At 50.1% G+C, this 21,978-nt stretch overlaps 6 protein-coding genes across 6 annotated transcripts; 2 read left to right on the top strand and 4 right to left on the bottom strand.

Annotated features, from left to right (window-relative positions):
* The first annotated feature begins 719 nt into the window (after nucleotides 1-719).
* On the top strand, nucleotides 720-1,413 carry BC939DRAFT_293384 (uncharacterized protein). The gene is made up of 2 exons (XM_051551313.1): nucleotides 720-970; nucleotides 1,088-1,413. The coding sequence occupies exons 1-2, from the start codon at nucleotides 877-879 to the stop codon at nucleotides 1,348-1,350; spliced, it is 357 nt and encodes a 118-aa protein (XP_051408473.1). The 5' UTR covers nucleotides 720-876; the 3' UTR covers nucleotides 1,351-1,413.
* A 27-nt stretch (nucleotides 1,414-1,440) lies between these two features.
* On the bottom strand, nucleotides 1,441-5,267 carry BC939DRAFT_495935 (uncharacterized protein). The gene is made up of 2 exons (XM_051559667.1): nucleotides 4,288-5,267; nucleotides 1,441-4,117 (listed from the first exon to the last, which is right to left on the bottom strand). Exons 1-2 carry the CDS (start codon nucleotides 5,172-5,174, stop codon nucleotides 1,561-1,563), a joined length of 3,444 nt encoding a protein of 1,147 aa, XP_051408474.1. The 5' UTR covers nucleotides 5,175-5,267; the 3' UTR covers nucleotides 1,441-1,560.
* Nucleotides 5,268-7,054: 1,787 nt separating this feature from the next.
* Nucleotides 7,055-8,132, bottom strand: BC939DRAFT_401415 (uncharacterized protein; the record flags this gene model as incomplete). The annotated part of the gene is made up of 2 exons (XM_051552607.1): nucleotides 7,055-7,386; nucleotides 7,544-8,132. Coding segments are annotated over 2 exons (921 nt in total), but the record flags the coding sequence as incomplete, so codon positions are not given.
* Nucleotides 8,133-11,349: 3,217 nt separating this feature from the next.
* Nucleotides 11,350-12,160, bottom strand: BC939DRAFT_522174 (uncharacterized protein; the record flags this gene model as incomplete). The annotated part of the gene is made up of 1 exon (XM_051561226.1): nucleotides 11,350-12,160. The coding sequence occupies exon 1, from the start codon at nucleotides 11,803-11,805 to the stop codon at nucleotides 11,350-11,352; it is 456 nt and encodes a 151-aa protein (XP_051408476.1). The 5' UTR covers nucleotides 11,806-12,160.
* A 5,128-nt stretch (nucleotides 12,161-17,288) lies between these two features.
* BC939DRAFT_480366 (uncharacterized protein) lies at nucleotides 17,289-18,741 on the bottom strand (the record flags this gene model as incomplete). Its single annotated transcript, XM_051558933.1, has 3 exons — nucleotides 17,289-17,356; nucleotides 18,069-18,269; nucleotides 18,690-18,741. 3 exons carry the CDS (start codon nucleotides 18,739-18,741, stop codon nucleotides 17,289-17,291), a joined length of 321 nt encoding a protein of 106 aa, XP_051408477.1.
* A 2,022-nt stretch (nucleotides 18,742-20,763) lies between these two features.
* On the top strand, nucleotides 20,764-21,649 carry BC939DRAFT_463010 (uncharacterized protein). The gene has a single exon (XM_051557185.1). It carries the CDS (start codon nucleotides 21,009-21,011, stop codon nucleotides 21,594-21,596), a length of 588 nt encoding a protein of 195 aa, XP_051408478.1. The 5' UTR covers nucleotides 20,764-21,008; the 3' UTR covers nucleotides 21,597-21,649.
* The last annotated feature ends 329 nt before the right edge of the window (nucleotides 21,650-21,978 follow it).

Raw genomic sequence — 21,978 nt, forward strand, 5'->3', positions numbered from 1 at the left:
ATAGTCATCGTGATATATCCCAGAAGCTGCAGCACAGCGCAGCTATCTCTCGTGTAGTTTACTATTCTTTTCCATACGTCTCAGTCGCGTCGCGTAAATAGTTTGAATTTTTTTATTCCGAGAACGGGCGTTTTTTTGACTGGGCGGGGACGTGTTTTGGTGGCGCTTTTTCATAATTTGGTGGCAACCAACCCTTACTCCTCCCCTCCCCCACGCCAGAATCTCCATTCAACACACACATCACACCTCCAACCATGACCAACCCCGGAGACATCAGCAACAATAACAACACCAACTCCCACACCGAAGCAGTGGCCGCCTGCCGATGGATGGACACCGTGATCTCCACTCCCGAAATCAACCAGGCCATCTTCACAGACACCATCGACCTCTTCCCCGACGCCGTCCTCCACAACGCCCACGCCTACGCCTACGCCCGCTGCAGCTCTTCTCAGAGACCACAACAAGGAAGTCATCGCACTCAAAAACCGCTCAAAGAGATACACTCCAAGCTACAACAGGCGTTCTACCAGGCTCAACAAGCTCTCGCTCTTGTGGCTACTGAGGTAAACAAAAAACAAGCACACATGGACAGAATGTACCGCTCGAACACGGATTGTCTATCTTTCTTCTCTTTTTCTTTATTTTTTCTCACTGCCGATACTGTCTTCTCTATCTTGGCCCTCTCCTCTTGGGGGAGGTTTTTTTTTTTTTTTTTTTTTTTTGTTTCTGGGTCCTTTTTTGTCGTACGAATAGACCCCGACCTGGAAGACCGCGTCCTCATCAAACAAATCACTCACGCTCGATCCCACGACCTTGGATGCCTTTGACAAAACAACCGCACATCTCCTCGAAGCCCTGACCGATTTCGAAACCATGTTTGCTCGAGACCTCTCGCCCCATCTCATAGAATACCAGCGTCGTCATCGTCTCCATTCTGGGGCCCTACACGAACAGGATACCATCCCAGGTAAAGGCCTTGGCCCTGGCCTTTTTTTTTTTTTTTTTTAACAAAAAAAAAACAAAACTCTTCTAATTGATCTGCTAAAATATCGCTTCTTTCGTATGTCTATGTATATTTATATAGGCCTCGGTGAAGAGGCACGCTCACTAGTCTCGACACAAGACTCCCTCCTCCAGATGTTGAACAGCCTCCAGACCCTGAAACGCTCCTTCATGGCCTTAACCGATCCATCTTTACCGTCGGGACTCCACCAGACCCTTGCCCACGCAAGAAAGGATTTGCTCCGCACCTCGTCGGATGAACCAGACATCCAGACCATGCTCGACAGACTATCGGCCATGTCCATGACTCTCGAACGCACTCTTCAGCGCATACGGGGGACCTGATGTCGAACCACTAACAAAAAAAACCCCCACTTCGCAGGACATAAATATAATGGGTTATTTACATAAAAAAAACTTGCATAAGCAGCTCAGAGGGACTCTTTTCCTTTACTGCTTCTTTACTGCCTCTTTAGTTACTTTTGGCTACTACTTTTTGGCTACTACTTTTGGCTGCTGCTTTTGAAATCCGTGCATTGGTTTATGCTGTGTCTCTCACACGCGAAAGAGCAATGGCTGATCCTTATGGAATATCCGTCTCAGCCTCTCATCCTCCGCCAGCTCCTCCACAACCTCCGCCGGCAGCAACACCTCTCCTCCTAAAACTCCACCCTCAGGCACAGGCACATCCGTCCCATCCGGTAACGGCATCCCCAACAAAAGCTCCTCCAACCCCTTGGCGATGCCCTTCTTATTGATCTCCTCCCAACATGTCTTCTCAAAATGCGGTGCTGGGAACCCATACGCCCCCGTCATGGCTGTCCTCAAATGGACTCCATTCCACACTACAACATTATCGACCCCCCTCGTCACCGACCGTCCAACAGCGAATAGATGTCCATAATAAAACAAACAGATCAATCGGATCATTAACAAGGGGCCCATCCGTGCCGAGAAAGGAACGACCGCGTAGCGGGTATCCGCCCTGACCTCGACCTTCGACCCAGGCGGGGCCTGGGGGTCCGGGTTCGGGATCTTATGCGAAGGTGTCATCACGTAGATGAAATAGCACCCAAGTCGGACATCAAAGAAGTAGCCCATCGTACTATCCGGCATTGGTCCCAGCTTCAGCAGTTGGTTCCTTTGCATCGTACTCTTAGTCAATCCGTCCCAGGTTTCGGTCGTGCACATCACACTACACATCGGACACCTGAGCTGTGAATTCTCGAACTCGAACCACGGCTGAATACATCCCTCTAAATGGAAGCAGTGCCGACAACTCTTCAGCTTTACCACCGTCTCGGAAGCGGCTGTGCTACCGGGTTCGGGGAGCTCGAGCGCTTCCTTACAGATCGGACAGTTCGGAGCTTCGGACGTCCCTGACGATAGAGACGAGAGCATATCCGGATCTGCCGCAACGAATAAGCTCAGCAGACCCGTGCTCCGCTGATCCAACTCCTTCTGCCGCTCCTCCCTCTTGAAAACCACTGTTCCGGACCGGCTCGACAGGTCCTGGATCGAGCTTGGAATGCTTGGGTCTAGCTGACCCCACTGTTCCCGAAAAAATGCCCCCAAATCCATGTCCTGCAACAGATTCTGCGGCGGCACCATGTCCGTCCGACCCTGGCCCTGAGCTTGACCCTGAGTCTGCCCAGAGAGTCGATTGAGCCTCCAATCCCGCTTCCGGATCCGATTCTCCTTCTCCAGAAACAACCACTCCACATAATCCGTCATATAGAACATCCGCCGGTTCGGCAACCTCTGTCTCGGACAGAGCGGCCAGAACTCCGCAGACGCAACCTCGGCCTGGAACAACTTCTTTGCTGCATATTCCCACCAGGCCTCGCCCTCGTCCGGAATGTGGCCCCAGGGTTTGGAACAGTTCGTGAAGTTCAAGGTCTTGTTCGTCCGCCCCAGCTGGTTGAACATTGCCTGCGGCAACAGGAACTCGGCCACGATCTGCGGCCACACCCTTGCGGTCTCTGTGCGTACCTTCACCTCCTTGGTCTGAAATCCTTGTTGCTGCTGCTGCTGTCTGTTCCCGGTGTTGTTCGCGCTCGCGGCCCGTTCATTCGCATCGCGAGCCCGCTTCGCCAGCAAGAGCCTTAAATCTAGCTCCTGTTTCGTAGCACGCACAAACAACCCATTCGCTTGATTCCTCAACCTTGATTTCTCAGCGTCAATCGCCTCCTGCTGTCTCGTTTGGCTCTGCAAATCCCCCTGTACCTTCCTCTCCATCCCCTTCTTCATCTCCAACGCTGCGTATGCGCTATCAATTTGACCTTGGGTCCACGTCTCATAAAGTGGCTTTGTTAACTCGCTATTCCTCGTGACCAACTCCTTCAGCCGTTGATCATACAGACGAATCCTTTGCTGACGCTCATTACGCTCTTGCCAGCTGGCCTGTTGCAGGCTCGCCTCGAGCTGTCGCAGCTGCAGCAGCTCTTGATGATAGGTCACTCCCTCCGCATTGATTCGCTGTAATTCTGGTTCCAATATTGCCATGGTCTCCAACAGCCTATTCGCATCCCTCACCCCTGAGAGCCTGGCCTCAATCAGGTTCCGGTCCACACGCATCGTTTGTAGGGTCCTCTGCTGAGCATCCCTCAGTCGTTGCTCGAGCACCTCCACATTCTTTGCCGCCAACAGCAGCATCGCGAGATTCGTGTCCTTCACATAGCAATAACAATCCGTCGTCGTCGACGTCAGAGTCTGAGCCTGAGCCTGAGCCTGAGCCAGAAACTGGAACTGACCCTGGGTCAGAGTCTGCCTGAACCAAACGGCGCACTCCATGGACTCTGTAAACTGGATCTCGCACACCTTGGCCGAATTCGGCGTTATCCCTAGGACGTTGTAGAGCAGACTCGAAAGCGGACCATCCGGATCGTGCCACGTCCGCAGTTTCTCCATCGCACCCTGTTCCTGCTGGCATTCAGCAGGGTCCTTTGGGACGGTGACGGTAATCAGGGGCGGGGTATCGTGGATGTTGGCAGTTTGATGCGCGATGCCGCGGGAGAGGACATAGTGGGCGCCCAATCGGTAGAAACTATCGGCCCGGTTCGTCGCCGTGAAGTTGATCACACATAGCGGCAGGATCTGCGACTTTTCGAACCTATGGATGTCGTTTTTTTTTTTTTAAAAAAAAAAAAAAAAAAGAAAGAAAGAGAATGGGGGGAAAGAGGTAGAAAGTTGGTTAGTTATTTGAAAGAGCTGATATATAGAGTCGATATACAAATTCCCTAGAAAAAAGCAAATAAAAAAAATAATAAAAAAACGACATACACAATCCACTCCTTGTAAGCATCATACGCGACCGCAGATTCAAAGCCCTCCGGCACAAACATCGTATAGTGCCCCAACTTCCTCTCCTCCCTCTCATGGGGCTCGACCATCAACCTGCCCAGCAACACACAGCACAACACGATCGAGAACTCTTGGTCGAAGCTCGTCTGTGGGTCCACATACTGCATACACTTCTCAATCGAATCCGAGAAGTAAACGCCCTTGCCGTAATTCGCCCGGACCGTCATTCGAGGGTCCAGTCCGTTCAACAGTATGGACCCGACCCGGTCTTGACGCGTCCCATGGAACAATACCTCGTCCCGAAACAGCCACTGCGGGTCCACATCATTTACCCCCTTTCCCACTGTTGCCGCCGTCGTCGCCCGTAATCCTGTTCCTGTTCCTGTTCCTGTTCCTGTCGAGGTTGAGGTTGAGGTTGACATCGCCATCGACATCCTAGTCTGAGCATGAGCTTGAGCCTGTTGGGCCGCAATCTGTCGTCGGAGCTGCTTCTCGGCCTGGTACCTCATCCAGATCACCGGGTTCCTGAGCAGGTGCACGCTCTTGATTTGATAGTCCGTCTTGTCGTGCGCATGGCTATAAAACTCCTTCGCGATCTTCCCACACGGGTCTGGATGGAGCACCGGGTCCAAATTCAGCAGGAGGTTCTGCAATGGCTGAGAAGATCCTTGGCCCGGCTGTGAAAACCCTTGGGCCATAGGGGCGGGTTGCTGTTGCAGGACCTGGGGGAAGGAGGACATGGTCGTTGGGTTGGTTGGACGTTCGACTGGGATGGCCTGGGTCCTTTCGATTTCGGGTGGACAGTTCTCGAAGAAGGGGCGGAACAGGTCCGAGAACTCGGTGGAGCAAGTCTGGATGAGCGGCATTTGTCTAGTTCTTTGGGGGGGAAGGGGGGGTTTTTTTTTGGTTTAGGTCTGGTTGGTTTTTGGTAGCTGTGTGGTTGGGTGGATAGGGAGGGGGGTGCTTGGTGTCGAGAGTGAGATTGAGAGAGAGGTCCTGTGAGGGGGAATCACTCTCTACGAGAAAGAGAGAGAAAGAGAGAGAGAAAGAAGAAAGACGCGCCAGGAGCTCGGACGGGGCGTGAAGACGAGTGTTGTATAGCGAGAGCTGAGTGCCGAGGTGGGGCTGGGTGGACGAGTGGGTGAGAGTGGGTGGGTGAGCGAAAGAGAAAAGAGAACAGAGAAGAAACGTGGGCGGGCGGTATAAAAACGAGGGCGAAGGCACTGGAAAAAAAAAAAAAAAAAAAAAAAAAAAAAAAAAAAAAAGGCGATGGGGAAGAAAGAAAGAAAAAAAAAGGGGCGGCGGCGGGATGGTCGGCGCAGTCAGCCGCACGAGGGGAAACAGCGAAGGGAAAGGCTGTGGGTGCGTTGAGGAAGAAGGAAGGAGGGAAGGAGGGAAAAGGGGAATGGGATGGGGGATGAGGGATGCGGAATGAGGAATGGACACAGCGCCTTCCCCCAACTGCTTCGCCCCCCAACTGCTTCGCCCCCCTCCTCCTCCCCTCCTCTCTCATCCCAGAGACAAAAGAGTCGCCTTTCTGCTGTGCTGCGGAGATGTCGAAGCTGTCGGAGCTGCCGGTGTGGCCGTGCATGATATTAAAGAGCATGACATTAAGAGAGTCGGTTTCTGCATGATATTAAAAGAGTCGGGTTCTTTTTATTAGATTAGGTGGATTACAGGCGTTAGAAATACAGGACGGAGGTTCTAGTGGATTATGATACAGGTAAAGCGAATATACGTAGGTAGGTAGATGGGTAGATAGGTAAGAGTAGATAGATGGATAGGATGAGCAGGATTAAAGAAAGAAATAGGAATAAAAAACTCAATCGTCCTTAAAGCGCTTGCCAAGGGCGGGTGAGGAAGCACCAGAGACAAAGGACCGGGGCGAGGTTGGGCGCGAGGACGAACCAGAGTGCATGGACTCTGTCTCGACCATCTCCGCGGAGTAGTGCTCAGCCAAGGGACTGGGGCTGTTTGGCGACGATCCAGACGACGCACCCCTCAACTCCTCAAGCACCAGACGACTCGGGCGAGATCGTCCCTTCGCCGCCACCCCACTGAGGCTCATCCCAGCAGTAGCATCCTCCTCGATGATCGTCAGCGATGTCATGTTCAACAAGGAGCTGCGTTTCGAGGACGATCCCGAGGATGAAGACGACGACGACGACGACGACGAATAAGATAAGCCTTGCACCATAGCGACGTTGGTCTCCTGATCCAGATCCAATGTCACGACAGATCCAGCAACAGAGTGCACTGATTCACGACTCATACGACCATGGCGAACATGAGTGACCGAATCGCGAGGCGAGGACGTGGGCGAGGGGCGAGGGGAGGTGCGGGGGGAGTTGACGGTGACCAAGACCTCGACCAAGGACTCGTATCCTTGCCAACCATTCCAGCTCTGACGGTACGAAGCATTCTTCTTCTTTGGTGCCGCAGATCCCGAGGTCGGCGAGGACGGGGCGGACGACTGTAACAGCTTGTGCTCCTCCATCTCGGGCTCGATAGAGACCACAACGACCTTGGCCATCTCCATCCCCCTCTCCTCGGTTGACTCCTCAATGTTGTCACCATCCTGACCCCAGTCCGTGTCCTGCTTGAATCCCACAAAGTCGTCATCATGTGCGCTATCAAAGAGGGTCTGTTTCTCCTGATGATTCATAGCATCGCCCAAATCGTGGATCACATGAGAAGCCTTGGCGTTGTGGTGCTGAGGCAGGACCGAGGGCAAGAAAAAGGATCCGATCCAGAACGCAACGACCGCGTATCCCGCACCTCCGACCAAATCGACGACGTAATGGTGTCCGAGGTACATGGTCGCCCACCAGATCCAGAAGACGTATCCGACCACGAAGGGGATAGAGCGTGGGCCAAAGATGTAGACGAGGAAGAAGGCCAGCTGCCAAGCACAGGCCGAGTGGAGCGAGGGGAAGGCGCCAAAGACGAGGGGCGAGGCCGTGAACGTGGACTTGTACATGTTTGTGCCGAGGATATCATCGACGCGTGCGAGTCCACCGGGACTGCCGGGCATCGAGTATGTCGCCGGCTTGAAGCTTCCGTAGTTTGTCTCGTACCCTGGTAAAATAAACGAAAAAGAAAAAGAAAAAGAATGGGTGCTGCGTGTGAGAGCCCTGCTGCCAAGGAGGATATATATACATATAAAGAAACCACTAGTCCAGACTCTATTCTGGCTAAACAAAGGACCGATTTGAGAAAAAAGTGTAACACTTACATGGTGGAGCACAGGGAAAGAGGATTTGCGTGAGCACACCGGCGAGGTTCATGTAGCCAAAGGTACGGGCAAAGACAGGCAGGGTACCGGGACGAGCAAAGTAAGCGATCATGGCAGCGGTGATGAAGGGCAACGCAAAGTGGAGCACACCGTAGGGCATCCAGGCCAGAAGATCCTTCAGGGGAGTGGTCTCCTGTGCAAGCAGCTCGGAGATGTTGCCGCCGTAGAGGATGTTTTCAAGTGCAGGCAGGACAGAGGTGAAGATGTGAGGTCTCCAGGCTGCGGGGATAAACCGACAGCAATAGAAGAGGACCAGCCAGGCCGCAATAGCGGAGAAGGGCAGCATGAACTGGCGGGTTCTTCTGGGGATGAGGAGACCGAGGGCGGTGAGGGCAATTGGGAGCTTGAACCAGATGGGTTTGTCCATGATGTAGTAGCAGAAGGAGAAGAGGGTGGCGAGGAAGAGGTACTGGAGGTCATAGAGGGTGTAGCGGTGGTTCCGGAGGGGGGCGATGGTGGAGAGGGCGGCGGCCTTGAGGCCGGAATGGGCCCTGCGACACCGCAGAGAGAGGTTTGTGATCGAGGGCATTGTGCGACGATTGAGGGAGTGATAAGGGGATTAGAGATTAAGGATTAAGGTATATATTGGATGGGATGGGGTCGAGAGCGAGCTGGTCAGTGTAGGAGTGAGTGTTGGTGGGGAGGATGCATCGGTGTTCAAGACGATCCTCAGCTGCGGGAGAGAGAGTGGAGGTGGAGGTGGAGGCGGAGGCGGAGGAGGATGGGAATGACGCAAGTGGGGTGTGAAGGGAGTGGAGGGAAAGGGTCTGAGTGAGTGAGTGGATGAGTAGGATGGGTGTATATGTAAGCAGAGCGGCAACAGACAGCAGACGAGCAAAAGGCAGCAAACAGCGAAACGGTGATAGCAGAAGAAAAAGAGGGGGACCCCTTTGCGACCTGGCCTGTTATATAGGGCCCACTCACGCCATCGCACCTCCACCGCGACTGAATCGCAAGTGAATACCCTGTGCTGGAAGCACGGGAGAGGGGGGCGCCGGAGGAATAAAAGGGTGTTTTTTATGCCGGTGAGCGGAAAGGGACTGCGACTGACAAACCGGGGCTAGCACACGACCTAACCTGCTGTAGTCTAGTCTAGTCTAGTCTAGTCTGCGTCGGTGTACACGCTCAGAGTGCGCACACACACACTCAAAACCTGCTTTGCTCGCTTGCGTGTTTGTTTTGTTTGTTTGCCTATTTGCCCGATGCGGATGACGAACCAATCCCTCTCCCGACGGAGTCTGAGTCTTTTTTTCTTCTTTTTTCTTCTGCGGTTTACCCAGAATCCATGCCCTCTTTCAACCCAACTGCGCGCGCAGGATGCATGATGTGACCATGCACAGGGTCTTCCATATATGTCCATCCTGGCCACGCTCCATCTAACCGCGCAACGGCCCCTTCCTTGACTTGTCGCGAGAATGACATTGGGCCCCCATCAATCCCCTCTCCTCGCTGACAGGCTACATACCTCATTCTTATCCCCATTGCCCGTTGTCCATTGTCCATTGTCTATTCTATATTTACACACCCACATATGTATATATATCTCACATATATCATGCCATGGGCCATCATAGGTCATGGTCATCAATTGCGTGTCTGCGCACGTTAGACTAGTCCATGTTCCCGCTTGGCTCGCATGCATATAATCCATGCAGCTCATCATCTCTCTCTCTCTCTCGGGGTCTCTCCCCCCTTGATCGGTCTATTCTCTCTCTCCCTGACGAAAATTCCATGTCGTCCCTGCCCTATTTCTGTCTCAACCTACATTCGCTCACACTCTTCCTCATGGTGGGCCCCAACGAATAATGAGAAAAATAAAAAAGACGATCCAGAAAAATAGGCTGCTCTTTATATCACTTTGCTCTTTTTTTCCTCGGTCTCTGCTGCTCGTCGTTGTCTTATTGTGCATTAGATTAGATACCACACAGTTCTGTTGTTTCTGTTCACACGCGACCACGGATCTGACTTTACCCTTTTTTTTTTCCCTTTCATCTCTTTCCCCCCTCGTGAAAAGAAAAGAGAGGGAAGTACTTAAAAAGAGCTTACTTTAGCTGGAGCTGAGACTGAATTAACCCCTCGGGGGGAGAATGGGGGGAGAAAAAGTCCCCGCCGGACAAAACGGGCGGAGCATCGGACCAATGCAACATCCGCGAAAGTTGGGGGAGTTTAAGAAAACAACCTCACGTACACCGTATCAGACCGCATACGTATGGCAAAGAAGCTCCTACTATAATACATATCATCCCTAATTCGACGAAGTCGGGGAGACACATCGACACATATCCAATCTGGTAACCGAGAGGGTGGGGGACCAGACAGAAAAAAAGAGATAAGATGAGATTTGGTTTCGACAAAACCGTCCGTCTCAACCCACGGTAACCTTGTCCTTGATTGCTGACTGGACATCTCCCCCCCCCTTAAATCCTACTGCAAAGTTGATCATCTGCTGCAAAAGGATCCCCCTTTCATGAGGAGAGAGGAAAGGAGGGGAGGGAAAGGAATTTGTTGTTGGAGCTGCGCATAACATCAAACAACAACAACAACAAAAAAAAAGCGCATAATCCAATGTTTGTGCAAGTTTATTTGTTTCTGAACCTGTTCTTCATTTGTTGTTGTTGTTTGTTGCCCACAACTGCAGGTCGTGTGCGTGGGGGAGGGAGGGGGGAAAGAAGGTCGCAACGACATTTTTTGTTTCAACAAGGGAAAATAGACTAGACAAGTTATAAAACTTGTATGCGCACGCACAAAAAAAAAAAAAAAAAACTCTCTTCCTCCCCCTTCATGCCCTTTTTGCTTTCAAAGGCCAGAACTTCCTGGGGTTTGGTTCCATGTTCCCTCGATCGCTGTGTGCACAAATATTCAATTGGGCGGAAAACGGGTTTTTTTAGCCTTTGATGGCTCAACCGCCATCTCACTCTTGGCGACGAGTAGCCCATATAGCAAAAAAAAAAAAAAAATATCTCAGCGTTCAAAGAGTACACTTAGACTATCTGCAGACTATGGAAGGAAAAGAACTTTCTACAAAAATAATCCAACGGACATCTCTCTTTCTTTTTTTTTGCGCGGGCCTACCTTTGTTCCTTTTTGAGAAACTGAGTCGTGTCGTGTGAGAGAAAGAAGAAACCTTGTTACTCCGACGGAATCTTGGGGGGGAGGAGAGAGGCATGGCCACACGGTCCCACTTTGTTGTTGCCATTAGGAGAGGAGGAGGAGAGGGGGGGATATGCAGCGAAACGAGAACAAATCTTTATTTTTTCTCTCGAATGCTGTTTAGAAATTAAACGCGAAACAGAACTAAAGACCTTGTCCCTTCGTCTTTTTCCGGAACACTGGTGTTCAGAATTTTACATGTCTTTTCGTTCGTAACTTTTTTTTTCTACACAATTTCCCATGCCTTTGATACAAATTGAAGGGTAGACTAGACTGGTTTGTGCCTTGATTCATGCTCTCTCTAAAATGATATTCCGCATCCAAATTAATAGTTTATAACAACTAGAATCTCCTGACCTGCAATATGTAATACAAGAGCACTGAAACAGCATATTTCCATATTTGTCTCCCAATGCTTGCTGACTGGCCGTGATAGTGGTGCTGGCGGCACTAGGATGGGGGAGTAGCATTGAAAAAAAAAAAAAAAAAAAAAAAAAAAAAAAAAAAAGCGCGAAGCTGGGCGTGCTGGGTTTTATTGAATAAAGACTGAGGTTCAAGTACGGAAGGCGGGCATGTGTCTTGAATACCAAATAGTTTCAATATCTCTTTTGTTCAATACAATCATCTTTGACATTGGGGCATGATCTTATCCATAAGAAACTCCTGCCACTCTTAGCGGAACAAGACAAATCTTTCGCATAAAGAGGATAGTCGGACATCAATTGACTCTTAACAGTGGAACGAAGCACTGTCGCAAGGTAGTCTTGCATTAAAAATGTCAACGTCCACCATGTTGCGGTGATCCCGGCAGGTAGTTTCAATTGAAGTACAGGACTTGTTCGGCCATTTGAGAAAAGCGACAGCAAGTAGGTTACTAGCATTTGGCAGCAGTGAGTCACACTGTACTCTCCCAGGCATGCTTTTCTCTTGAGAGAAGGAATGGTGGAGAGCTTGCTCTCCCATGTGGAATGCTTGTGCCAGTGGTCAATGACAAACGGAGCGTCATCCTTGACGACAATGTCCTCGACCATTTGGGGCGATATCAACGTCATTGGTGTTGTGAATGCGCGGGGTAGGTAATTTGTTCATTTTGCCATGTTAATATAAATCTATATATTTTTTTGCTTCTACGCGTCTACGAAGGTGGGATCGGCAACCATTTTGGCTGTCCGTCAATACGGGTGCGGACTTTTAGCCTCTGTCCATGAATTCTCTGCATCTGGCTATGTTCACTGTCACACATCTGATGCCTCACAGATCCGAGTAGAGAAGGGAGCTACTTTTTTTGCGTTGTTGTTTGTTTCTGGCATATTAGTCTTTGGTTTGTGTAAGACTTGTGGGTGAACGAGGGAAACGAGTGAACAAGGCGAGTGAACAAAGACGCTAGACTGTTGTGAGTATATGAACTGGGGCCTACATAGTCTGTCCTTCCTTATATATATCAGACGAATAAAGGTCCTGATTAGAATCCATGGTTCTAGACGTTTTTTTTTTTTTTTTTTTATTGACGCCAGATCCCCCCAGGCGTGCAGGCGTGCCACAGGCTGCATTGTCCAAGCCTCGGCTTGGACTGTCAGCCGGCCGATAGTTACCTAAAGATAGCTATCAAGAGGCCCCCACTAAACTAATGTAAAATGAGGAACCAAATACCTATGGTGCACATTCTGAGTCGTATGGTTTCTAATACTTGAGCCGGGGCCCAAAACCGCTACGCAACCTGTCGGGTCCGATGGGTCCTCTCCTAGTCAAGATCACGGGCCAATATGAATTTTATCCTCCTTCCTCTCTCCATCTCGTTCAACACCACCTTTCCCTGGAGATGGTCCACCAAGCGGCTGTCTGCTCTCCTCCTCGCCGCTGTCGTAACCTCCTCTTGGGGCTGTTGTCTCACAAAGCCCTGGGTCTCACCTCCTACCTGGACCCCGGCTTTCTTCATCCTCGTGCATATGCCCTCGGACTTTTCCCATGCCACTGTGGCACTACATCGCTCCTTCCATAACTCCTCTCGGCCAAAAGCCTCAACTCGTTCTACAAAACGTCCAACCAGGTAAGCCGCGATGCTCTTCGACGTCTTCAAGAGTAGCGCCCAATCCGTTGTCAGGAACTTTGGTACGAGCCCGTGGTATATGTCTGTCGTTGTCCATAGCCTGGTAGGCGGTGCTGCCTGCTGTACGTTTTCTTGACTGCTCACTCCTTCTCCTTCTTCCTCATGGACATTCTCTCTGTCCTCGCCACCATTGTCCCTGTCTCGCCGCTCCTCCAGCAGCCTTATCCAGTCATCATCTCGCGTATCCACCATCGTTTCCACTCCCCGGATATCACGCAGACTCCACCAAAGGGTGTCTAACTCGCACGGGGTAAAACTCGGTTCGGTGCGTGTGAATTGTCGACCATCCTTGATTGCCTCCTCCATGTCGCACAACCACTTTTTCCTCGCCTTATCTACCAAGGTGCGTCCAAGACTTAGAACCCCATCAAGTGTCTTTCTCCATTCTTCCTGTCGTCTGTTCTGTGTGACTCTGCAGACCCAGAGGTGCTGGGCATCCTCCACCATGGTAAGGCACACTTGGCATCTGTCAGTGGTATACAGATTCGGCTTCCACCTGTGCATGTACTGCATGGTTGGCAGCATACCATGGATTTTCTTGATCCTGTGGGATCGATGGTTGCAATCCGCAAGGCTGGTGAAAAAACCCCCTGGCGGATTTTTCTCATGTATTATAGCAAGGCTGGATCGCCACTCCACTTCTTCCCACTGCTGAATAAATTGTTTCGTTCGTTGTTGACAAGTCCATGCATGATGGTTTCTGGCTGCAGACTGATGCTTGATCAATTGGCGAATGTCGTCCTCCGCTGACTGACCACAGAAAGTCGTATGTGTCTTCATGCTCGTGAAATATTGTGTGTTCAGTTGCCATGGCCGTCGCCCACTGTCGTGTGCGTTGTCCGCCAGTTCGTCGGCGGCCTCATTTCCAGTATCGCCACTGTGTCCTTTAACCCACTGAACATTTACTTTGCTGCCCTGCTGCGCGTACGCCTCGTAGATCACAGCCCACCAGTTGGCATATGCTGCTCTCAACCGCCGTCGTGGAGTAGTTGTATGTCGATTCTTAACTAACGCCGCAAACTGTTGGACCACTGCTCTATTGTCGATATGAATAATGGCGTTGCGATCCCGGGGACAGCACAGAATTGTCGCGAGCAGACCCACCAGTTCTGCTTTGGTGGATGATGCGTAATCCGTCGTTGTACCACAGATAGCCTTCTGAAATGAGCCGTCGACGCATCTATAGACACTACCGAACGATTGGCTGACTGTGTCCGAGCCAGCGTTCTTCACTGATCCATCCGAATAAAGGACAATTTCCTCCAGCCCAGGCGGGATCCTCCATCGAGTCTCACGGATCGTTTGCCATGTCTCCTGGTCAATATCAACCCATGGGAAATCGATCATTTGTGCTGGCGGAGCCAAGGACGCGAGCGCTGCCGCATCCTGAATGGTAGTTGGCTGTGAATCCATGTCCTTGAGTGCTGCTTTTTCCATTTCATGTACCTTCTGGTCCTCATCCATCCCATTATATTTTTCACGTCGCTGTCGCTGTCTATATTCCTTGAGTCGGACCGCGATATTGTACGTATGCAAAGCATTCTCAGCAGTACGCCTCGCTTGTCTGTCCTCGGTCTCCGTGAGGGGCCCTATCACCTCTCGCAGGATTTCAATCCATGGTTCTAGACGTTTCGGTGCCGCCTTTGCTCATCTTTACATCATGTGATGAGGGCGACGTTGATCCAATCTTAGACGCGTCTAGCGTCACATGACAATACCAATCAGAGCTAAACTCTGACAACTAGCATTAAGAATGAGGTGCCGAGTTCACGGCTTGACACGATGCCGCCCATGTATTGACAAAATACCTTTTTGTTATGTATCGGGCCGGTCATGGCGGTTGGGGTCCGGTGTGATGTAGTGGCTCCTAATCAGGTAAAAAAACAGGCTGTAAATACGTTGCTCAATAAAGGTCGCTATGAGAGACCGGGTCTGATAGATCACAAACGAGTGGAGAGTCGACTCTTTACAGAGGGTCCTAACGTAGTCGCAAAGAACCTGATCGACAATAGTCTCTGAAGACAGCGTCCACTCCACTCCTTCAAACTCCTCATAGTGTTGCATAAACTCGTCGTCCATCCTCTGAATGGCTCCAGTGCTCAGTGTGCTTGTGGAGGAGGTTGACGAGCGCGGGGTCGACACAGATTGTGATGAGGATGGGGTCAGTGACGAACCTGCAACGCGCGTGCGTTTTGCTCGCACTGGACGGTCTGCAGGTCCTGAGAGTCCTTCGCTGAGAGGGCTGCTGGCGTGTCGAGCCTTCTTTATTACATAATGAAGGTAATATTTATACTGCTAGATCATGTGCTTAACACCCTTCAAGTACCCCAGGATGAGGGACTCAAGGTTTGCGCCGTTCTCATGAAAGCAAATAAACAAGCGGGCGAGGAGGGTGAGGAGTGCAGCGATATCAATGGCAGGCGGGGATATCAAAGGAAACAATATAGGTAGCTATTGGGAACATAACATAAATCGACATTGTTGCCAGCGAGAAGCCGCCTGAAAGAAGTTTGTCGTTTGGAATGAAGAATGATTAAGAAAATAAAAGAGAGAAATACCAGGTGAGAGTGATGCGATGTTGAAAAGGTTATGCCTCGTTAGAAAGGAGAAATAAAAAAAGATCGATGTCCAGAGGGAATGCAATGAAAACAAGAGCAATGGCAGTGGGGCAATGGTAGTAGGGCTAGCCATGGAAGAACGATGAGGGGAAACAGTGCAGAGGTGGCCCATGCGCACCCTTTCACCATTCCAACGGAAGACCGAGAGAGAGAGGTTCCTGAGACTCTTAAGCTATTGACGAATAAGACGCAGCAATCACTGAAAAGTCGCGTCCACTCAATAATAGCTGTTGCACCAATTCATTGCCATCTCTCATTTTACCTCTTCACTCCCCTCGCTTCATTCCCTCTTCCTTCCTGCTCTTTACACGCTTGATCGACCAGCCACAACATGCCGCCTCTTCGCATCGGAAACAAAATCAGCCAGAAACATCTCTAGTAGACAAGATAATGGTAGTAACTATGGAGAGTGCAGCCTCTGGTTTTAGCTACGGTGGCCCAGCAATGTCTTCCCCGGCCGCGCTCGTGGCCACCCTTTAGCACCCTTTCTTGTTCGGCCAGACTGTGGAGATGATCGGTCGGAGTTGTAGTTCTCGCAACTTTTCCCTTGGGAAAACTGTAAGCACGACATCGCAGCTTCATCGGGTTGGAATTAGCTTGAGGTGCACTCATGCTTTAGCAGACTGTTGCCGATGACATTCCGATTAAAGTCATCTCTGGGGCACTTGGTCACCTGAAGGACTCCACATTCTTGTATGTTCTTCGTTGGTGCTAACCATTACAGCATATTTTTTTTACTCAGTCTCATTAGGAGAGTATGTGAAAGAACTGGTGCCTACAGAAGAGGAAGCAAGGATACAGTAAAGCAAGGATGCAAGGATGCATTCACCTCTCGACGTGGGCAATTTATGAGTCAGGTTGAGTCACCTGTGCAGCTGTGGATGTATCCTGATGGTCAGTCATCGGCCGTCTTAGTGAAGCGCAATCTCTATGAATGGAGAACACCCTGAGACCTGATGCTGTCTTTAATACATCATTCAGGGATTGTTTGTTCTCGTAAAGGCGTATACCAGGGTTACTCACCAGAGCCTATCGTTGCCGAGGATTCGAGCCTTCAAATAGGTTGAAAAGAGCTGACAAACAAGTCGACGAATCTAAGCAGTATCAGAATGGGAAGACTATTGAGAGCGACGAGTGATCGCTGGACTGTAATATAGACGATCGAAATAAACGAGTTCTAGAGAATGCTTCAATCGATTTTAGTTGGAGTGAGGGATTTTGCGTCAGAGGAAAGAGGCGTTTCAGCAGAAGAAGCTCATGAGGAGCTGCTACTGGAAAACGCAAAGCCCAACAGAGTGTTCAGCTCGTAGATAAATTTTTACGGAAGTAAAGACCATCTACGCATCAAAGTTGCGGAGGATCCACCTTTCAACTTTGCTGTGTATCATGCTCTGTTCGTATAACTGAAGGCTCGTCATTTTCTCCTTTGGTTCATCCGTAATGGCGTTTTCATTCTATCTAAGTCGAAGCACCTCATGTGATGCTTTATGTCCGGTCAAGAAGGCTCATTTATTTTATGACTTATTTGTTTGTACATCGACGTGAACATTGTGTGAGAAGCGGCATGGGTCTATAGATATGGTCCCTTTCACAAAAACTCCTTCCTCGGCTGTAGGTCATGGGCTGTGGTAGCACAAGCAGCTTGGGCTGTCATCGTTGCCACTTTGGCCATTGCTTTGGCTTCCATTGCTTTGAAGGCCGAGTCCACGCGAGAAAAAAGGTGTCGTTGAAACTGTCCTCGTTAGGCTCGTTTCCAATGGTCCGTCATACAAGCTTTGAGCGATTGTTGTCATCCGAATGAATATCCTCTCTAGTACCGTGCTTCCTTGCGTCCGTTGCCTCCTCCGATGGAAGATGCTGTTGTTGAACGACCTTCAGCTAGCAAAGAGAAAAGAGAAAAAAGTGGCTATACATTGTTCTTCAGAGTCGCAAAAGCTCGACGATATTAAGGATTGCAGGCAAAACGCCTCACACTCCACTACCACTACAGTAGTTAAGTATGAACCACCGTAGGGCTTGACTCGGAGAGCGTGCGAGTGAGGGCATCTTGCGCGCAAGGGCTACCTGACGGATCTCTCCACATGTCCGCCTCGTAAGCACGGCTTAGCGAAAGGAGGCGTCAAGCTCAATCTAAATACCCAATGGTAAATGATAAGGCCCAAGCGTGCTCTGCCAAAAGACCAATGGATGCATCAATGAACACTAGCAGCTACCTCGGACATGTATCCAACATGCAAGACAGTGGAGCAAGCACAGGCTGAACCATGCCCAAGGTTTTGACAACGCGTGTGCCGACTAGTGCCACCATACCGCCCGGCGCCCGTGAACACTGAGCTCTACCTCGTGCAGTAGAGTCTTCATGTACAGCGAGCGGAACCCAGGCGTTCCATCAGCCGACTGAAGAAATGAGAGTTGATTCGTACCTGTTGTTTGGAAAAGCAAATCCTTGCTTCCAGAGGGAAGAGTGGGCAGAGACCTATCGAGCCAGTAACATAGATGGGAAGAATAGAGATGCCTCGCACATTTCCAGCAGTACCTTTGTGTTCTCCACTCCACCTCGGTCAGTCCCAGCAATGTCGTCCAGCTCTACTTTCATCAACCACCGCAATTGGGCAATAAACACAAAGGGCCACATAGACATTGAGACGTTCGTCAAGAGTTTCAATTACACCGACAAAGTACAGGCGCACCACGACTACAGGAAACTTATCAACGACGAATGCATTGGCAAGACGCGCCGACTGCATTGCCAGCACAACGTCAATGATAGCAGGGTTTACGAGCTCTGAAGCTACATTTCCACATCCCAGCCCAGTGATACTTGATATTGAAGGCCTTAGCGCCTTGCCATATGTCATTCGGAAGGTGCAACCAGGCGTGTTCGGCGCAGGAACTGTCACCGAAGCAGGACAAATGATATACCTCCCACAGACCGTGGATGACATCGCTAATTTTCTCGATGATGGCCATCTGTCCGCGTTGCTTTGTATCAAGGTATAATGAGAATCCACTCGATATCAACCTTTTGTCCTTGGCCTTCTTCTCTTACCTAAACAACCACTGTTTCTCTTTTACCATAGAGACACAGCCTTCAGTTCATTGAAATCGTTAAGAAAGGAGTGTCTGTGGTTAAAAAAGTAGCCGCACAAGCTAAGATGATGGGCAAAAGCATTGAAAAAACAGATTCTAGTGCTATTATCAACACACCCACCAAGGCCCAGCTGGAACGGAAGCAGCAACAACAGCAGCAGTATCAACAGCATCAACAAGTTTGGCAGAAAAAAAGAAGCTTTAAAGATGATGTAGCCTAGCCATTCACCAAAAAAAAAAAAAAAAAAAAAAAAAAAAAACCAGCAAAAGCACACCCTAGAATCTGAATGATGTTGCATAGCAAACTTTATGAAGCAGCTGAAATGATCGAATAAATCGAATAACGGAGGTATTTGGATGAAAAAGCGGCTAGTATGTAACATGGTCAACGGCTCTGGCGTAGCAACTCATTCCTCTTCAGAAGAAGTGGCGAGTAAAGAAAAACCATGAGCGTTGTCTCGTGTAACATACTATTGATTCAGAGACTACTCAGCTCCCATCGGTCAGTGACATTGGAGCCATCCCTGCCACCGTCATCGTGACCAGGACTGAGACCGAGACCAGAACCAGGACCAGAACTGCCGTTACCACGAGGCCCGCTACTACGACCGTTTTGCCCACTGGACCTTGGCCTACTGGTCCTTGGCTTACTTGGGCCAGGACCAGGACTGCTACCTGGATACAAACTGCAACTCAGCCTTGCGTCTGTACAACGACTCGTCCAACAGTTGCCACGACTCGTCCTTGGACTTGGTCCGAGAGACCCATCAACACCACCTTTGGAACCCTCGACCTGTCATGACTTTCCTCGGTATCCGTCCCACTTTCCCGGAACTGCAGATACTATCTCTCTCGCCCCCGTGTCCCCCACACCACGACCCTTGCTCCTTTTCCTTCCATCACAGAGTGGATTTCAACAAAGAAAAAAAATAGGCGAAAAAGCGGGTTTGGATGTTCACATCGTTTAGTGTTGTAAAAACGTCTAGAGTTTTTGTCCACATGATCTTGTCATCCAGGATCGTGGCTATTCAGGTGGATCGTAGTGGTAGAGTGAATGGTGATGATGGAGGAGAATAAAAAGAGTGGAAGGGTACCAACTGACTTTTGATTTTCATGAATCCACTCTCCAAAGATTTATTTTTATGGAGGCGGGGAGAGTACACGCGTGTTGTCGCGATTAGAAACTCAAGTATCTACTCCTATGAACTGGACTCCTAGATTGCTAGGAGTCAAGGTCGGATTTTGGTAGAAGCCTACTTGCTGGGGATATTTGCGGTTACATGCTCAGTCATAGGTTCGTATGAGTTGTATCGAGGAAGAATAGAAACAAGGGGCGGGTTTGGTCATTCGACTCAATTCCCCAGACGATGCACTGGTTGCCATTGAAAACGTATGCAGAGCAACTTCGGCTACGACAGAGACAAAAGTAGCTACCGTCCTGTCAAGAATGGAGATGGATAGCTAGGATGTGCGTATGAGGTTTATTGCTGGCTTTAAGAAGAACAGAGAAGAGAAATAAAGGAACGCTATGAGACGCGAATATCTATGTGATTGGGCGATCCTGTGACACGTTCAGCTCCAAGTACGGGCATCCAGGAAGTAGACTGAGTGGTCTGCAAAGTAAGCGGATGAGGTCAATAAAGTAACAAAGGCTATCCACAAAATACATATCCCTGACTTTTGAGAGATCCTGGGGAATTGAGAGAGCTTTTCCGGACTGTGAGCGCCTGTGTCGGGTTAGAGACCAGCAAGGCCAAAGGGGCTCTGCCTTGACTCCTGTTCTTTATCCTCCACTCTCGTTCGTTATAAGACCATGATTGTTACCTGGTCGAAGGACTTCCAGGCTACGCGAGCGGACCCGCAGGAACACTTGGTTGCACTAGAGGTACAGCAGTTCAGACACACGGGTCCAGTCTCTACGCTTGCTAGGCGATGCGCTATGATAACCAGCTATGGCAGAGTATACGAGTATGCCAATTAGGGTACAGTGGGCGTGTGGAGCGACTTAGGGAGTCGTACAGGGCAAGTGTTGTGCAAAAGTATTGGGAAGAAACAGACCAGGAACCTTTCGGCCCTGTTGTTCTGTGCTATTGATTGACCAAGAAGTTCCTATGCACATCCCGTAACTGCATGTACAGTCCGTATCATTCCAAGTGGTGTGCCTGATCCTTGGATTTACCACACCACACCGGGCACTCGGTTGCCTCCTGTTTTTATTTAACAAAGAAACCCAGAAACCCCAGATCAATAAACACCACCTTTCTTTCTCGTCAACCTACCCTCTCAAGTACTGCCTAACCGTCGCGCTTTTTTTGACGATTCGAGGAGAGGGGGTTTATCCCAATCATCTTCACGGATCTGAACACCCATTCTCTCAAAACCACGATTCATCGAATCTCATTCCTCATTCTCGCATTCACTATTCCCATTCCTCGCGACAATGTCTTCATTCCAACCATCGGACACCGATCTCGTCCTACCTATGTCGAGGACGCCACAGGTCGACACTAACGACGACAACCCGCACGAGTCTGGCCACGCTGGTCAGCCTATCCAGTTCAACGGCCATCAACAACATTCATCGCTCACATTCTCCGCCTCTGCCAGCTCTGGCCCCTTCGCGTTCGGAAGAATCTCAAATTCCAATGCAGACTATCAGACTGGCGAGGACGACATGGAGGATATTATCCGGCGTCTTAGGGACAGGATACTCGCTAATATCGCCGCCCGAGAGAAGATCGAGAATCAACGTTCTCGTCTCGCCCTCCTTTGCGGAGAGTCTCTCGATCGACTTCCGAATGACAACACCAGGACGACCATGGCGGATCAGTCGCGACAGCAATACGAGGAACAACACCGTCAGCTCGCCGCGGATCTGAAAACAGCCGAGGATTACCATGCCATTCTAGTCAACAGCTTAAAAGGTAGAGAAGTATTGGCCCAGGAAAGACAAAGTATGGAAGTGAACTGTAACAGGATAACCCCGAATATAGCCCCGACTCTGAAAGGACTGGGGCCCCGGCTATAGACCACCGACCGGACCGGAACCAGTCCGTAGACATTGATAAATAGACCAGCTAGTTACCACCCAAATACAGTACGCATTCCATCCTGTCCACCCCTACCCTCTGCCCTCAGTTGCCTAAAGCTATTACATGAACTCTCGCGCTAGCACCGTCTACGGTTTCTAGATGGATGCATCGGCATGAAAGTCATGGTTGCTCTCTTGTCTGATCAAGTAACTCTATAGGATGCGTCCAGCTACGCACGCATGCCTATGATATAAACCTTGTACTACACGCGTGCTTCCAGTCTTGCTCCGAGTCCCAGTCCCCGTAGAACGTATACATAGCCTCATAGATCATAGCCATAGCTCCTCAGTGCAACAGGTGCAACGGTTTATTGGGCAT

The sequence above is a fragment of the Gamsiella multidivaricata genome (assembly GCF_025024155.1).
Source record: "Gamsiella multidivaricata strain RSA 2152 chromosome Unknown BC939scaffold_74, whole genome shotgun sequence".
NCBI lineage: Eukaryota > Fungi > Mortierellomycota > Mortierellomycetes > Mortierellales > Mortierellaceae > Gamsiella > Gamsiella multidivaricata.

Bases quoted from the DNA above. Each gene is read 5' to 3' on its own strand.
- BC939DRAFT_495935 (XM_051559667.1), bottom strand. From the start codon at position 5,174: ATGCCGCTCATCCAGACTTGCTCCACCGAGTTCTCGGACCTGTTCCGC. The intron at 4,118-4,287 runs GTATGTCGTTTT...CGACATCCATAG, and splicing joins GCTTACAAGGAGTGGATTGT to GTTCGAAAAGTCGCAGATCC.
- BC939DRAFT_293384 (XM_051551313.1), top strand. From the start codon at position 877: ATGTTTGCTCGAGACCTCTCGCCCCATCTCATAGAATACCAGCGTCGT. The intron at 971-1,087 runs GTAAAGGCCTTG...ATATTTATATAG, and splicing joins CGAACAGGATACCATCCCAG to GCCTCGGTGAAGAGGCACGC.
- BC939DRAFT_463010 (XM_051557185.1), top strand. From the start codon at position 21,009: ATGTCTTCATTCCAACCATCGGACACCGATCTCGTCCTACCTATGTCG.